This window comes from Harpegnathos saltator, unplaced genomic scaffold, assembly GCF_003227715.2.
Source record: "Harpegnathos saltator strain DR-91 unplaced genomic scaffold, Hsal_v8.6 scaffold587, whole genome shotgun sequence".
NCBI lineage: Eukaryota > Metazoa > Arthropoda > Insecta > Hymenoptera > Formicidae > Harpegnathos > Harpegnathos saltator.
The window spans coordinates 211,083-229,387 of record NW_020230412.1 but is presented as its reverse complement, the minus strand read 5'-3'; the positions used below and the strand labels follow the sequence as shown (position 1 = coordinate 229,387).

Below are 18,305 nucleotides of genomic sequence, written 5' to 3'. Positions count from 1 at the left end.
TGCTTCGATCAATGCCTTTAGTTTGTCTTCATCAATTTTGGTTGGTCTTTTTGAATCTTTTTGAATCTGATGCATTTTCCACCTTAAAATCTCCAGAACGAAACCTTGCAAACCAATTTCGACACTGTCGTTCTTTTAAAGCAGCCTCCCCACACAATATATCATATAACTTTTCATATGCGTTTTTTCTTTTACGGAAATAATAAAGTAAAATATGGCGAAAATGCTCCTCTGGAATTTTCATCTTCAAAACAATGACTCGATTCGCGCACTTTTTATTTCTAAATAATGTTTAAGATGTCAGTTATCAATTTCTAAAATAATTTTGCGGTTTAGAGTGAAGCTTGTTACTAAAAAATACGACATCTATATGTGAAATCGGCAATCACTTTCTTTACAACCTAATAATTCTCATAACTCTGACAATATTAATTTTTTGGCCCATGTTTATATGATTTTCTTCCTCCATTTTATGAATACTATCTGCTTTTAAATCCCTGAACCCTATTTTTAAACATCCTGTGTATGTAATTATGAGTAAGTTAATCGACAGATGAACTATTAATCAGCGTGTGATCAATCAGATAAAAGTTACCGAGCGAAGCACTCATTGTGTGTAATTACAATTTACTCGACGTCGACTTTCATCATTTTGTGAATCAAAATTTCAATCAATCGCTAGCCAATACTGATTCTCATCGCTTGATGCTCAACGGATTATTCTCCAAACCATAAATAAGTCGGCTGCATATCGCGCGTCTGTTGGGTTTCACTTTCTCAATGTCACTTCCTTAGGGTGGATTTACACCTTAGCAGAAAAGCAGAAAGCAGAATGGTAGCATCCGGTAAGAAATCGCGCTGATAGTCTGCTCTGTCTTGCAGGAATCTGTTTCTTTCTTGCGAGAAAGAGAGAGAGAGAGAGAGAGAGAGAGAGAGAGACAGATTATCAGCACGACTTCTTACTGGATGCCGTCTTTCTGCATTTCAGCCAATTTCAACGAATCCGCAGCCATCGTTCGTGAATACTCATCAACAATATAATCGCAAAAGCCTGTGAGAAACCTTGACGAAAGATGAAGATGGATCTATCACAAATATAAATAAATTATCCGACGCGATGAGACATTCAACAATCATAAACGTTCCGATGAACGATAGAGATTTCAAATATGCAATGAATAAATTGTCCCTCCCAATGGAGATCACAGAAATAGACGAATGAATGAATCACTTATATCGCAACATTTCCGACTCACAATCATTCAATATCTCGTCGTGCCCGACCGCCTCTCGCGTTTCGACGGATAATTTCTCTCATCGCGCGCTCTCTTTGACCTTGTCGAGATACGTCTAGGCCTCTGCAATTTTATTTCCGATCTCGCGTATCTCATAAAGCCAGCATTTTCAATTCGCGTTCTACGTCCATCTTCTGCGCGAGATATCGGCGCGCAGCTTAACCGGCGCGGCTCTGTTTGTTTATACACCGTGTTCCGCGGATTACATCGTAACGTTACGATACGCGTACGCATCAGCTTTCCATTGGGCGCCTGTCGGCCGAAGAAAGTGTCCGGTAACTGTTCGGACGGTGTGCTCGCGGCCAGTGAAAGTGTCGGAGCGAAGACGAGAGCCGGTCGGACGAGCCGGCTTTTCGTCGGACCATATACTTTGACGGTTACACCGTTTATTTTACGGCCGACATTACCTAAACATCGGCCTCTCGACGTGGGCGCACGCAGCCCGGCATTATGCGCGAAACGCTCTTTCCGTACGAATAACAACTCCCTTCATGCGGCGCTGTCATGTAACTGTCATGGCGTCCTCTGCGCGTCCGGCCGCGCTCTTCCGCTGCGCGCTCGCGCTCATATTATGCTACACGGTCGCGAACTGTAGCAACTCGGTTATGTGAGCAGCTGTAATTATAAGCGGGACACGGTAAAAATGCCAAGCTCAGACTACGGCCGTAGAAAGAGCGAGCTTCCGAGCGGCCACGGCGGCCGGCCAAGTCACGCAATGACGTGGCGGTCTTTCCATACGTTGCGCCCCCGCTCCGGCACTTTTTCACGAAAAGTCACTCCAAGGCGAGTAGAATGTTTCCAAATAAACGCGAGAGTCGTGGGAGTCAAGCAAAGACCGTTGCTTTGAGGTCTCTCTTTTGTTGATAAAATGTCTTCTGATATTGGCCACGAACCACGTTCAAAGTCATTTTACGCCGCGATCGACGGCAACGCAGCAGCCGATACTTTTATTTTTTCATCGTCGATCAGGTAATAGGTTAAGTAACTCGCCTAGATCTCTTTTTCTTATCTCTTTTCTTCCTTCTTTGCTCCACCTTCTGCATTTTCTTCTTGGTTACTTCTCTTTACTTCTTTTCTTTACCCTTACAGAAATGTATTACTGGCTGTAATAAATTGACCAGTGATAATAAGTAAATTTTATTACTTACACGAATAATTTTATTACTTACACGAGTAATTTTATTATTCAAACGAATAATTTTATTGCTTATATGAATAATAAAATTATTTATCACTGGCCAATTTATTACAGCCAGTTACAAATTTCTGTAAAGGTGAATTGATTTATTACTCGTATGAGTAATAAAATTACTTATTGTCATTGGCTAATTTATTATATATAATAATACAATTAGTTATTTTATCAATTTATTACAGCCAATAATAAATTCCTGTTGAGGGATTGTATTTATATTTAATGTATTGCAACCAAAAAGATGATTCTCGGCAGTAAGCAAATAAAAATAAATAAATAAACAAATAGTATCCTGAGATAAGATATTGTTTATACACGGCCTTAGCAGAAAAGTGTTACTGACAGTGATAAATTGACCAGTGGTAAACCATCGGCGTAATTTTACTAAATTACTCGTACAAGCAATAAAACCACTGAGCTTTAATGATGATGATCATTACTGGCCAATTTATCATTGTCAGTAATATTTCTCTAATAGGGAAGTAGAAACTAATGAGAACCACAATATCGTAAATTTGAGAGAGATAGTGTTATTTTTAATACACTCGAAGCCTCGAGATTTTAATATACGAGTATAATTCGACGTTCGAGATTGAAGCGAGTTTAAAAGTTCGAACAATTCACCCTTACAGAAATTTACTACCGGCTGTAATAAATTGGCCAGTGATAATAAGTAATCTTATTACTCTTGTAAGTAATAAAGTTACTCGTAGTGATAAAATTACTTATTATCACTGGCAAACTTATTACAGCCAATAATAAATTTCTGTTGGGGCAGCGCTTTAAAATTTCGAATATTCGTGCTCTACTCGAAGATTCGAAATATGCAAGCTCTGAAACTGATAAGAAAAATGATGAGAAGAAGAAAGTGATAAAAACGGCAATATCGTAAATTTTAGAGAGGTAATGTTATTTTTAATACACTCGAAGCCTCGAAATTTTAATATACGAGTGTAATTCGACGTTCGAGGTTGAAGCGAGCTTAAAAGCTCGAACAATTCAGCGCTTCGAAACTTGGAATTAGCGGCATCATCGCGAATATTTGACTCTACTCGTACACTCCCAATACATAACTATGTAACAATTCGTACTTTTCTCTCACATCAGCCTGATTCATACGAATTGGACGAGCTTCGTTCAATGAAAAACCTCCGCGTAAAACTTCGCCCATCAGCAGCAAACCGCTGTATCAGTCCGCGCTAAAGGGTGTCGGCTAAAGAGCGTAACAATAAAATTGCAGCAATAAAATATACTGCCCGACGCGATAGGCGAAGAGAGACTTGAGATTAGCCGGCGACGTTTCCAAGTATCACATTGTTGGATAAACAGACGCTTATTTACGGTGCCATAAACCGCAAACGCGGTGCTACCGTAAAGGCCCGATCGCGACTGTTGAATTGGCTCTATGCCGCGTTTGTGAGTGAGAAAAAGAAGGAGAAAGACGAACAGGTAGACTTCGACAGGTAGATAGAATCAAGTCGAAAGTGAAACACCTCATCCGCGGCCACCGAATCGATCGATTCGGTAGAGCGAATGCTTTCCGATCGGCCGGCTCGCGCGCCGCGACTCGACTTTCGCGATCGAGAGGCGATCACCCCGCGCCGAGCAGTCGGCCATGTCTGTGTGTATCTATCTAAAATAACGGCGCGATGATTAATAACCGCTCGTAATTCCCACGTGTCTCAGAGCATGGCACCGCGCGCCTATCGAGGAATCCTCGGCGATTCTCGCAATGCAAATCGGACTTTCTCTCCCCGGCGAGAAACGTGGATAGGATTTCAGCCGGTGAAAAATGCCGATATCACGACCCAGTGACACGGTGAAAGTCACCGTAATCGTCATTGCGTAATTTTCCCGCGAAAACCGAGCGGCGCCTAATCGGCGCGCCGCCGATTGATCGCGGATGATGAGACGGCCAGGCCGCCATTTTCGGCGCCCGAAGGAGCGGCCGCGAAAAGCTCGGCCTTGGCCGGTTAATGTGCAGCGTGGCGTTCGTGCAGAATTCGTGTTAGGCGACTAAGCGGAGCGAACGGCCAGGTAGAGTCGAAGGAGCCGGAGGAGCGCGGACTAGGTTGATTCCTCCGGACGTCCGGATCGGACGTCTGCGAGAACGCGGCGCGAGACGGCGGCGTTAAAAGAGAAAGGCACGCGAGGATGATGCGCGCCTCTCGCGTGTGTATGCTTACCTCCGATCGAAGCCCGTCTTCCGGAAGCGGATGTGAGCTCACCAATGCGAGACAAAGCGCGGCCGCGAGCGCCGGGATAACGCACCTCATCTTGCTCGGGAGTGGGACGAGACTCTGCGAAAACAACAACAGCGCATTTACATATTTACGTAGACATTTGGAACGCGTGTATCTTCCGCAGGAGGGAAGGGGGGGAGGGAGTGAGTAACGCGTCACTTGTAACCGTTACCGTCACCAGGCACTTTCTTTCAGCGCGCGACGACGCGGCGCATAACCTGCTCGCTTCTCCCTCCCCCCGAGTTTCATTTCTAACTTCATCGGCCGACTAAAATTAAATTATTCAAATTATAACGCTCGCCGGTAATCGCGAAGTATCGCGCGTGTCTGGAGGAAAGGTAAGATATACTGTGAATATAAGTGTTTTAGATTTCAGATTTCTCTGAGGAAAACGTAAGATGTGGAAGATACACTTCTTCCTTGCGTCGGTAAACGCCAACTGCGGCAAAACGCAATCGTTACTTTCATCGTAACTTTCCGTAGATTACACGCGTATGCGTGGAGTGCGCGGAAGCGAAGCTTGAAAAAAGGGACGTTTAAGACCCGGCCAAAAAGCGACGGAGTTTCGACGATTCTCGAATAGTAACGATGATGATAACGAGTAACGGCAGCGCTAAAACGTCGCTCCTCGAAAGTCACTTTCCCAAGCCGGACTTTGCGTGTAACGTGCATTCGCGCGTACCCAGGTGTCGCGAATTTTCATCACAATGCGCGCGATAATTTAGGCCGCTCTCGCAAACGAGTTCTCGCGTCGAACGCAGTCGCTTCCTGTGGACATTCCTCGTGAATTCGCATCGAAACCGCGTTGAGCGGCGGCTGCGATGCCGCGAGAACCATTACGAACGTTCCCTGGATTGTGTCCGGGAGAATAGCCTTCTCGAGAGAGAGAAAAAGAGAAAGAGAGAGAGAGAGAGAGAGAGAGAGAGAGAGAGAGAGAGAGAGAGAGAGAGAGAGAGAGAGAGAAAGAGAGGGAAAAGCTGATGAAAATAAATATATGCCCGGACAATGCGTCGCCTCTCTAATGAGGGACTAAATGAGAGTGAGAGACTTTTCACGGCCGTGATCCCCATTTGTCCCCAGACGCTGCTCACCAGGTATTGTTCGGCGCCTCTCTCGCGTGCACCTTGACACACGAAGCTGCAGTCTACAGGTCGGCCGTGCGAGCCGGAAATCGTCTCGCGAGACGATCGCCGGGAGATGAAGAGGTGGCCGACCGCGGAGAGGCGCCCGCGAGAGATAAAGAGAGAGGGAGCCCGAAGCGAGAGAGAGAGAGAGAGAAAGAGAGAGAGAGAGAGAGAGAGAGAGAGAGAGAGAGACGGAGAGAATGAGAGAGAGGGAGAAGCCCAATGACTCTCCTTTCTCGAGCATGGATCCGTTCGAGACTATCACTTTCGACGGAATGAAAGTGGAGAATGTTTCAAGCGCGGGAGGAAAGGCAGGCGCGATAACGCACGCTTCGCAATTAATCGCGATTTTAACGGAAACATCCGCGTGGCGCTTCGATTGTTCAGCCGTGCCGACGGGATGAATTTTCCCCGCGCTGAAATCCGCTCTGCATTGTCCTCGGCATGAGCTAGCATCGGACGAATTTTGGCGCGAACTTTGCAGGTGGTCGGTGCTGATGAAGAGCGATTGGAAAATTCGATGATGAGCGTCTCTTTGGCGCTTTTAATTGGCCGCCAACAAAGTGACCGCTTTCTTGGCCGATTAATGCCGTCGATGTGCGTGTGATAAAAAAAAGTTCGCCGATATATATGCCACGTGCGCGAGCCGCTACGCGTGCATTCGGCATGCCGATGACCGCGTATGGCGATAATAGACCTTAGGGTGATAGAGATTCAGTGCACATCGTCCTCCTGTCCAGGGACGATATTGCAACATCGTATCTCCGAGGTCGCTTGTCGATCGATCTCCTCGTTACTCGATTTCCGATTTCAACTCGCCGGAAATCGTCGCGCGATTATCACGATTTTTACCTCGCAACTGCGGCCGAAGAATATTTTTGATTCCTCGGAAAAATGTGAAATATGTAAATATTTTAAAAACGTAGAATGTAACATGAAATGTGTTATTACATTTTTGTGAGAAATGTGACGCGAATTTTGCATTTCCTTTGGAAAACGAAATATATTACATTCTGCAAAAATGAAAAATATGTGCAAAAAAGCGAAAATTTTGAAAAGAATTTTACATTTTTTTTTGTGAAAAAGAAAGAAAAACGTAAAACATATTACATTTTTACCAAAAATGTTTTACATCTCCTTGACAGGCGAGCAAAAATTTGTCGTTCTGGGAGAGAGATTTGCTTGAAGAAACAATTCAATGCGAATAATTCGAATTCAGACTGCAGAAATGAGACATTGACGTCGGTCGTTTGAACAACATGAAGAAATATCGAGATAATAAAAAACAGTTGACAGGAAAGTCAAACGCGAAGATCAAGATTTTCCCGAAGATGTTTCCTCCGCGAGAGAGGACTTTCCTCTAGGCACGTACGTGAATTAAGCTCGCACGACGGTCATTGCAAGTTCCGATTTCCACCTGAAACTTGTCATTCTGGTAAGACTCGCTTCGAGAAGATTTTCACTTCGCCGACTTCCTGTCGGCGCAGCGCGTGGCGCGCGCAGATGAAATTGCCGAAACTCTCAGTCAAATCGGCCGAGATCGATCGTCGAGAAGCAATTGTTCATGCGGAAAATCGCCTCTCTCCGGTCCTCTCGGTGCTCGCGAACACGCGAAACTCGCGAACGTCCGTTCCACTTGTCACTATCCGGCCACGTGGTCGTCGGATTGAACCACGAGACACTGAGGAGAAGCCAGGGCGCGATTCACAAAATGCGACGGACGAGTTACAAAGTAGCAGGACGTACTCGGGAGAACTCACCACACACAGGTATTATATCCGTCGCACTCGTTGCTCTTCTCGTCGCTCAGATCAAACCGATGGTGAAGTTTTCGTGGAGGAAAAATAATAAGTTATATATATATATATGTATATACGTGTACGTGTACGTGTGTGTGTGTGTGTATGTGTCGTCGCAGTGCCCTGAAGGAGCTCTCGGCGGCCCCTACGTTCTCTTCGGAGCTTTCTGTTACTGTCTGTGTAGCGGCGCTTAGTGAGCGGCTTTTATTAGAAGGAGGGGCTCGACACCACCTCTCCACGCTACACTTATGTCCGCGGCCTCTCGTCCTCTCTTTCCGTCGCGACGCGACGAGATCCTGAAGAAGGGATTGACCACCATCCATAAATTTCGACCCGTCCACTTGGCCACGGACACTTCGCCGACGAAGTCCGACTGATGCGCTCGTGTCACTCGCGTGATGACAAGGTACGAATTTTGGGTGTCGAGGACTTTCACGAAAACCCTTTCTGTGGGAATGTACCTCGGAATTTTCCCCGCGAGCCCTTCCGCTTCCTCCTCCTCCGCGCGAGCGACCTCGAGGTCAAATCTGCATCGGTGACACGTAATAATATGAATCGCGTAGTAATGAACAATGATCGTAATAATGGCGTGCAAAAATGGCGGTCGTGTGTACACCTGCGGATCCTGTCGGCTCGCACTTTAGCATCTCGTACAACAAACAGGATATTTTCAATCGAATCCTTTTTATCTTCCTCTTATCTCATTTCCACTGTTTTTCTTACCGGGTTCTCCGTTGCGTTTTTTCCACCCTTTTTTACCAAATCGTTTACATCGCAATTAGAAACGTATCCTTCTTTCAGACAGGAAGTGCTGGGACTTCATATCAATGGAATCAACAATTACACATTGAATCGTTGATCAAACCACGCGCACGTGATTTATTGTAGATAATGCGTGTCATAGTACGTAATCCTTGAGGCATCTCGAGTGAAACCTCGAGCGATCGAAGGATGAATGATTATGAGAGAACGTTCGATTCAACGGCCGAGGATATCAAACAGCTATCCGATAATAAGAATTGCGGCAATATTGTTTATTGAAATCCACACGGGTAATATATATATCTCTGTTAACAAACTGGTAACTGCTTAGCTTAGCTGGTAATATTGTCCGAAGCTGTCGCTAATAATTACAAAGATACCTTCGTGATTGCTATTTATGATGTCCATCCATACGTCTCTAATCATCGTTTTTACTCGCGTCGCAAAAAATGAAACCTTATTTTTTCTGACGAAACAAGTCATTAGATGTAAATTTCCGCTAATTTGCATCGAACGATGTCTCTGTAGATAATTGCACAAAAGCGAACGTATAATGCATTTCTCGTGTGGGTCATGATGGATGCTAATACGACGTGTCGGTTCTTTTAACTGAGTCTCTTAGCGGCAAACAGTCTCTCTCTCTCTCTCTCTTTCTCTCTCTCTCTCTCTCTCTCTCTCTCTCTCTCTCTCTCTCTCTCTCTCTCTCTCTCTCTCTCTTTCTCTTTTTCTTTCTCCCTCTCTCTCGTTTTCACACTTAAAAATTCAGGGCTGATGATAATATTCTCCTTATAAAGAATATCAGTCTATAACATTAGGTTGGTGCAAAAATAATTGCGGTTTTTATATATCGAATATAAAGACGTACATATCGGTTAAAAATTATATTTATTAATCAAACTAAACACCATTGGTTTGCACATATTCCTTAAAAATTCACTTAAAAATTCAGGGCTGATGATAATATTCTCCTTGTAAAGAATATCAGTCTATGATATTAGATTAGCGCAAAAATAATTGCGGTTTTTACGAATCGAATATAGAGGCATGTATCAGTTAAAAATTAGATTTATTAATCAAAATAAAGACCATCGACCGGCACACACATTTCTCCCAACGGGAAACAAGTTTGTTCATTCCTACAAGATAGAATTCTGGAAAAGATAACGGTAATTAGAAAAATCGGCGCCAAACTTAAAATGATAAAAATCGCATTATTTTTGCATCAACCTAATAGATCCACCTAGCAGATATTGTTATAAATTGTACAAATATAACGTATAATTGTAATAATTGGTATAAATATCAGATATTATTAAGTACTATCAATAAATATTAATAAATATAAAGATCAATGTTGGATAGTAAAATAGTTATTTAAAATATTAAGTATTAGATATACTTACAGTACAAAACTAACACATTTATTTGGTAATCTTTTAAATTTATTATCCTTTTTTCGTGGTGTGCATATTGAGACATTATATAACATGTATAAGCATATGTAATGCATATAATTACATAGATTGCAAAAATACCACATCTCATTGGGAATTGAGACGAGGTTTCTTCGTCGTTTTCACCGAGATCGAGGCCTAATTATGCGGAGGTTGCATTCTACAAATGAAAGATAGAAGTGAAAAGCACGTTTCGTGATATAACGATTTTAACAGTGTTATTTAAGATATTACCATATTTTTAAGTTAAGCATGAGCCGAGACACGTCGTAAAGATTCATCCTGTTCCATATTTTCGACGTGGTTTCGCCGCTGCTCGTTCAACATGTGCGAAAAATCACACAACGCATCTGCATATCTCGGAGATGTTTTATTCAACGATCAAAATTCAAACTATCTCCGTCTCCGAAGGAAAGGACGTTTCATTCTTCATTTTTACCGAACCTTCGCACAGGAATCAACTTATCATTAGCATAACATATACACATATATTGTGTAGCATCTTCGCTGGTTCCTCAATTTATTAAGCGCTTCACAACGCGCTAATTTCTCCTTTCTCGAGCGATTACGAGAGTGCGTTGACGAATTGATTCTCTTTCCCTTCTGACGTTTCTGCTCGTTACTTGTCGGCAAGTTAGGACAACAGCGGAGGCTGTGTTCTAACTTGCTGACAAAGCAAGCATTTTTCCGTTATAACAAAAGAAGATTTACTTACTTTTCATTTGTGATAAATCGAGAATCTCCGCGGAGATTCCACGCGATTCTCTTTTCATCGGCGATGCGCGGAGGATTCACCGCAAAACTATTTCCGACCAATTACGCCAATTATGCAGAACGCAAAAAGAACTCGCATGCGACGCTCGTTCCAATTGCAGCTTCATATTCCAAAGATCGATCAGTGTAGTACGTAACGTTGCAACCTCGTTTTTTCAATAAATTTCGCAACACACACACACATACGCACAAAAAGTATCTCACGGAAAGGGTTTTGTAGTGAAAGTTGCTATAAAGTTTTATTATCGAGTAACACATTGACATCCCGTCTCGATTCGCTATTCTTCCGCCTTATGTGTGTTATTTACACTTTACGAATTGGAATGTGCTGTTGAAAAATGTATTGCTTCTTAGGGAAATAAATTTTACCGCCAGCCTATTCTCGTGCTGGTGGAAAATAGGGAAAACTTGGGGAGTGGGAGAAATATTTATGACGAACTTATAATATTCTCCACATAAAAATATTACTCCATCGTAGATATATTGTCTGGTAGAAATTAAAAGATATTAGGATATAGTATAAATCTGGTTAATCCATCCACTAAAATTAGTAGATCCGATGAATTCAGTAAAGTACATTCGCAAATATGTTAAAAGTCTCGCGAGCATCGCTGAGAGATCGTTTATTATTTTCATTTGCCGTTATTAATCTCTCACTGCTATCCTATTAATCGTTAACGCGATATCTATTTTATTACCGCATACAACATTCTACTTCTAACTATTACAAGTAGAGCTTAATGAAAGAGCAGCATCAATGAAAGCTGCTCTACATGTTAACATTGCGCTAATATTGTAAAATGTTATGTGCGGTATTATTTATAACAATTACTTATTGTCCTAAAAGGACGAATTGTGACTCTGGAAAAAAAATATTTATTTCATTGATACAATTGTTACTATTATTATCTCATTATTATTATTTGTATAACAGGGGCTGAAGTTTGCCGTTAAAATTTTACCATGTCTCTCAGTGGAAACCCCAGTTTATTCTTGCGCTATTGAGAGACACTGAGACTAAAAATGGAAAAGAATTTATCGAAACATAAAGCTGAGAATAATCCATGTAAAAGAAGCTGCAGTACTCTCTCGCGTGTATCCAATAGGAGATTTTCTCTTTTGCTCATTCGCAGCAGATAGATTCTTTTACGTTCCTCGGACACTCGATGAGCGCTCTGCAGTTCATCGAGAGGCAAGGATGTCGCAACTTTTCCTCCACCGACTGTTCCGATCGGCGGGCAAGCGGCCGGCAGTGCGAGCAAACAAAGAGCAAGTGCAAAAAGAGCAATCTTCCGATTTCGCATGAAAGATCCCGATTATGAAAATATAATTAGCCGGTGCTCGCCGGTGTTGTCTCGCTATCTCGATCTAAATGCATCTACGCAACCATCCGCGGTGCGAGGGACTGCCTCGGCCGGTGATATCTGCGGAGGTGATCGTGAGTCGGGAAAACGAACGACGCACCAGTTTCTCGTCACTGTTCCGAAGTGCCTCCGGAGAGGCCAAGGCTCTCTTTCGATATCTTTGCAAAATCGCTTGCAAATCGTTGAGTCACCCCTGTTGCTTCTGTTTCTTGATTTCTTCCTCGTCGCCTCGGCTCATTCGTTCATGTCGCTGCGCGCTTGCCAAATCCGCGATGGGCCAATGGGCGCGCACTTCTTTGAAACACTATCGGCACATTCTTCACTCCGAGATGCCGCGATACTCGCAACTGGTGGCTCGGCTATTAGTTGCGACTGCGAGATCTCCGCGCTGCAATCTGCAGTAAAATTTCGCTGAGAGCGTTAATTAATACGGCGGCGCGGCCGGCTTCCGTCAATCTCGCTGCTTCCGTTATGTCATCGCATGCGAGGCGACATGCAAATCGCCGTGAAGGCGGAAGATCGCGGTAATTCGGTGCAGCGAATTCGTACGCTGCAGATTTCGCGGCGGAATCTCGCCTCCATCGGCCACGATCGGGAGATCAGTGATTACTCGCTGATGTTTTTACGAAACGTCCTCTCTATCGGTCCACCTTAACCCTTTGAGGTATAGTGGTAAGTATATACCTACCACCTATTTATTCTCACATTTTCATGAAATATTTCATATTTGAGGGATTCTTGTCTTTTGCGTTTTTTAGCTTCTTATATGATATGGGAACATACATGAAAGGTTGAAAAGTGTTTTGCATAAGTTGTCCATTTATTATAAATAAACAAAGTATGAAAAATACACATTTCTGCAGAAAAAATCATTTTACGCGAACTATGAGTGAATTTTCTGCTCAAAATCAAGATGTGAGGGTTCTTTGAATCGCTGATTACGAATCTGAGGTCCAAATTCCAAAATTAATTTTCTAAGATGGCGGATTCAAGATGGCGGGTCATAAAATTTTTATTAAATTAACTAAAATTGTATTCTGGTTAGTTTTTGAGGTCGCTGATTACGAACTTGAGGTCTACATTCTAAAATTCATTCTCCAAGATGGCGGATTCCAGATTATCGCGATTTTTCATTTTTGCCATCTTAGATCCGCCATCTTGAATTTCGAAAATCTGATAACGGATTCGTCATTAGCGACCCCAGAAACACCCGTATATAAATTTTCATGTGATTCGGATTTTCTGAAAAATACTCTCAAAGGGGTGCCTCAAAGGGTGCCTCAAAGGGTTAAGGAAATCTTATGGTCTAGAACTTTCAGAAAATTGAAAAAAATTTTTTTACATATTTTTATAGTACATCTTAAGAATATGTTAGTGTAGCAATTTTTCGAAATTCGAAATATTAACGAGGTTATAAGAGATTTAACGTTCGACCGTTCGATGCTGTCAGGTACGAGTCAGAGCAAGCAAGAATTTTTTGTTGTCGAAGGAACAGAGCAAAGAAACAAACAAACAAAGAAACAGGATCTTCTACATATATAGTGGCCTTACGTGTGTATATCCTCAGCAAGATTGTAATCTCTAATGGTCGTTCGAACTCAGTTCTTTCTCGAATCTTGTGCATATTTGACTGCAGGAGTATTTAATAAGGGTTACATTACCATTCTAAAAGTTATGGAGACGATGGGAATAATTATTGGTCAGCAATGTAAGTTGTTTGCTGATTACACGGATAAACGGCGACTCACACATGCGGAAATCAAGAATGCTGATGCTACAACGAAAGCTCGTATGACCAGCCAAAGCAATGTAGAGAAATTACACGATTTTTACGAAGAATCAGAAAGGTTATTCTATAGACCAGGAATAGCAGATTAGCCAGAAACATACTATGAAGTATGAAAAAATAGTAACCGAAACTTTAAATGCTTTTCTTCTCGAAATTATGTTTTACAAGTCGATTGACATCAGAACTCAAAAACTTATAATCGAATCGGCTTCAGCTTTTAGATAATTTAATACAACAGTTATATCTTTGGACTGAATCTACGAAGCCAATAAAAATGTAATAATAAACTATTTTTTTAATAAAAATGTGTCAAAGAATCGATGAAAAATCGAACTTCTTTTTAAACCAAGTTTGTTTTTTAAGAAATCGTATATTTTTATCCGGATTGAAGTTTACGGTAAAGAGCTATTCATATTTTAAAAAATGTGCATTATATTTGTGCTTCAGATTACTCAAACGGGCACTAGAATGTCGAACGCAAATCGTGACAGCAAGCCTCGTGAAAAACAGCGCATAACTCAACCTAGTCTAAATGAAATGCTTTGTAAAAATTTATATTTCTTCATTAAATATGTATAAAACTCCCCCTAAAACTTCAATTTAATCGGAGTTATAGTTTCTTAGAAAAAAGTCCCTAAATTTATCTTATTTTTTAGCGCTCCGGACCTTAAGGTCCTCTGGTTCCACCTAAATCTCTCGACCGATGACGACAGAAGCGAGAACACGTGCGCTAAAATCTCTTGCGATATTCCGTTTCGACGTGTTCGTCGGGACAAAAAGGCACGACCACAAAATGACACTTGCAATCGATTAAGCAGATCCATAGAACAGCTCGGGCGCTTTCCTTTTGCCTGAACAAACGACAAATAACCGTATAATCATCGTGACACCCGACGCGGCTTTTTAATTTACCTCTCCTCATGATTCCGCCACGCTAATTTTACGGTCACTTACTGATTGTTAAGGCAAAAGGGCAGCGCTCGGGTTATTCCGTAGATCTGCCCGGCCAATTGCATCACTTTGCGAACGTATCTTTCGTATCTTTCGGTTTCAACCGTTCCGCGGGTGTTCTGCAAGAATCACTCGTCCGACGTCGCGAATCAAGATGGCAGCGGCGGGGAGACAAGAATGAAACGACGTTTCGCCGTGAGACCGGAGAGAAGCGAGCGCGGCTTTGTTTCTCGACCGAAGCTCTCGTCCGAATCGATCAATTTCTTCCCGATCACCTTGCGTCTTAATTGACGGTCGAAAGGCGCATTCGCATTCGCATTCGCATTTCACCTTCCGATACTTCTCGCGCGCACGCGAGACGACACGCACGCGTTCCCGTAAATGCTTTTATGATCTTTCCAATTGCCGGGACGGTAGCGGATCCCCTCGTCGCACGGTGAAAGTATGACGTGGCGCGATTTTGTTCTTCGCGAACCGGAGATTGTAACAGTAGCCGATCCGAGCTTGACGAAGCCAAACGGGACTCGGCGACAAAGGTGAACGGACGAGTCCTTTTCGGCCGAGTCCTCCTCGAACATGCCCCGCAGCAGCAATCCTTGGGAACGCGATCGGCGCTCCTCCCGGCGTCCTGTGCTCGTTCGTGAAAATCTGCGTCGCTGTAATCTCGTAAAAACATCTCTATCACTAGCAGTTTCATGCGTAGCGTGTAATTTAATAACAACGGTTTTTCTCACGAAGGTGTTTCTTGCTGCTTTGAATCACGTCGCGTAATAATTGAGTCTACTGAGCTGGAATTTAATTGGTTGCGACTGTGAGATGCACATTGACACGTTCTGCCTTCTTCCACTCGATCTATCTGTCTGTAATTTAGGAACTAAAATTCATTGTTGAACAATTTACTGTGTTCCTTAGGGCCGGTTTTTCAATCGTGGTTTAAACTAAAGATTATCTGATATTTCCTTGATTCATAAACCTAGTTTTACATCTTGTATGTTTTTCAAGCATACGCTGAAGACAGTTTGGATAAACCTTTGTTACTCTTAAGTTGGTAACGAAAAGTCATCGCCGTACGGGTCACTTTTATATACGTGGAGATTTAATTCTAATATGAATGCAGTCTAAGGCACCTACACAACATGGAAATCTTGCAATATTATAAAACTTTTCATGAAGTCTTTGAATGTCTTCTTCTGTATTCGGGAATTTTACATATGCAGGTCTAAGAGTAATTGCCCTTGAAACTTTAATTACTTTTTACTTGCTGTACTTTTATAAACATCAACAAAATCACCTACGCTTATCAAAAAAGATTTACTTCATAAAATTTTAATGTCTATCACTAGCATAAAATCTTAATGTTAGTAATACCATTTCATATATACTGAGTGCAATTTCTGGAAAAAAAAAAAAAAAATACAACATAAGTAAATTGTATACTATTCGTATAATATTCATTATTAGTAAACATCATATTTTGCAACTAGTTAATTAGTTAAAATTAATATAATTGAAAAATATTCTATTATGTTATTTAATTTATATGACATATATTAATACCTTTCAGTTGGTGATTGAACAGCATCTCGAATTTTTTCTATTAACACATAAACTGTAGCTTCGGATAAGCGAAACCTTTGAAGAAATTCTTTTTCATCCCAAATTTCGAGATGATTTGTCTTCGCCTTACAACACGATTTTTTTTCATGTTGATGTGTTTTGCATATCCTAAAATAAAAATTTGCATATCCTCATCTTTATTACTCTCTTCATAATATTCTTCATTATATATCGCAACAAATATTTTATACTTTTACAAATATTTAACAATGATTTTACGTAAATATAATAATAGAGACACTGTATTGTGTATATGTGTGTGTGTGTGTAACGATGTTTATTAATCCATTAAACGACGTTTAAACGGTCATCATTCACAGTTTAGTTAAACTATATTTTAAACTACATTTTATTCTGACCTATCCATTGAAAAACAGTCTAATGTTTTTGAACAGAGTTTAAACTTCGATCTAAGTTTAAACCATTATTGAAAAACCGGCCCTTAGTGAAGTTATCATGTTCATAAGGAACATATATGTTCCTTAGCAAAACAGAGTGTTTGTTTTTTATCTACTACGAGTTAAACTAACTACAAGTTAAAACACTTCATCGATATTAACGCCGTATGAAAATAGTCCACAATAGCTATCAAGGAATTAATTAAACGGTATTAGTAAATCTATCTTTTATAACTATCGTACTTTTTAAATAACGTATATTATAAAAATAAAAGAAAAATATATCATCTCTTTTGTAAAATACTACCTTTTTATTATTTCACCTAAATTTAAAATGTACAATTAAAAAGTTAATTATGTAAAAGACATATAGCTTGGCGTAATTAACCTTTAACTTTAATAAGTTAGTTTAATTTTTTAACTTGACCGTTAATCGAATTAGTTGCTCAAGTAACCTCTAACGTAAACTCAGTTAATTTATGAGTCATTAACTCTAAAATTAATTCATTAAAAAAAATTAACTTACCCAATCCTGTTTAAAACGGCGAAAAACATTATTTCAGAAACTGAGACGCGTTGTTAAAAAGATTTGCTCCGCGTCTTGGAGAAATTTTCAACGTCAACAAAACGAAAGCTCTACTGGCGGTTTATCTCTGCACCGTTGGAAAACATGGAAGAGAAAGACGAAAGAAATTTACTAGCAAAATAGCTATGATGTTCTCCATGCAGGAAGAATATTATTGCCTGAATGATAACGCAATGCATTCAAACGTACTAAATGACTTCTCACGACGAGAAGAAACTCCAGCCGAAGTATCACATTCAGGGGTTCGTCGTGTACAAGAAGCTTCATCTGCACCCTTCGATCGCGTCCGTTTTCGCATAGTCGTGTCGTCGCTCTCGGCGATTCTGCACTGTCATATTTCCTTGTAGATCCGAAATAGCACGTCTGGATATTGAATTGGAACTTTAATCCGCGACGAGCAATTATCGTCCTCCGAAGTTGGAAAGAGCAGCTTGCAGCGCGAATGTTGTTAACCTTGCTGTTACTGGATTTGCATGAAAGCGAGTCCGTTCCAATCGCGGGCACCCATATGTATGTGTACGTGAGCGCGCGTGTGTGTGTGTGCGTGTTTGTTGTATCGTGTGTCTTGCTCGCGACCGGCCATTTTCCGTGTTGCTCGATTGCGGGTTTAAGACGCGAGTTTCATGCATTATACGCGACACAGTATGACGTCGGTCGTCGTCAGTTCGCCGTTTTTTTCTCGTCCGAAGTAAAAGTGAAAATGTGATCGTTGCAATGATTGGCAGACCGAGGCAAACCGAGGCAAAGATTTCCTTCCCGAGCGGATGTTCTTTCGGGGTCTTTTGCCTTTCGATTGATCTCCTCGTTCTGATCACATTACGTTCGCCAAAGGTCGGACATCGAGAAAGCTTCGCGTTTTTCCTTGCACACTTGTGCAAGGGTCTCTGTTCTGTTGCTGAAACGAATAAGAAATGCCGTCGGTGGTTGTGTGCACACGTTTGTAATAGGACGGAA

At 41.5% G+C, this 18,305-nt stretch overlaps 1 protein-coding gene across 4 annotated transcripts in view; it reads right to left on the bottom strand.

The window, feature by feature from the left end:
* Positions 1-7,861, bottom strand: part of LOC105192454 (uncharacterized) — a 42,218-nt gene extending 34,357 nt beyond the window's left edge. For 2 of the 4 annotated variants that reach the window (XM_025304039.1, XM_025304040.1), the window contains exons 1-2: positions 7,618-7,858; positions 4,677-4,790 (exon numbers count right to left, since the gene is read on the bottom strand). In XM_025304039.1, coding sequence (XP_025159824.1) covers positions 4,677-4,766 — 90 coding nt within the window. In that variant the 5' untranslated portion in view covers positions 4,767-4,790; positions 7,618-7,858. Of the gene's footprint in view, positions 1-4,676; positions 4,791-7,617 lie in introns of all 4 variants that reach the window. The other 2 variants (XM_019845673.2, XM_019845671.2) reach the window with 2 other exon arrangements.
* Between the last annotated feature and the right edge of the window lie 10,444 nt (positions 7,862-18,305).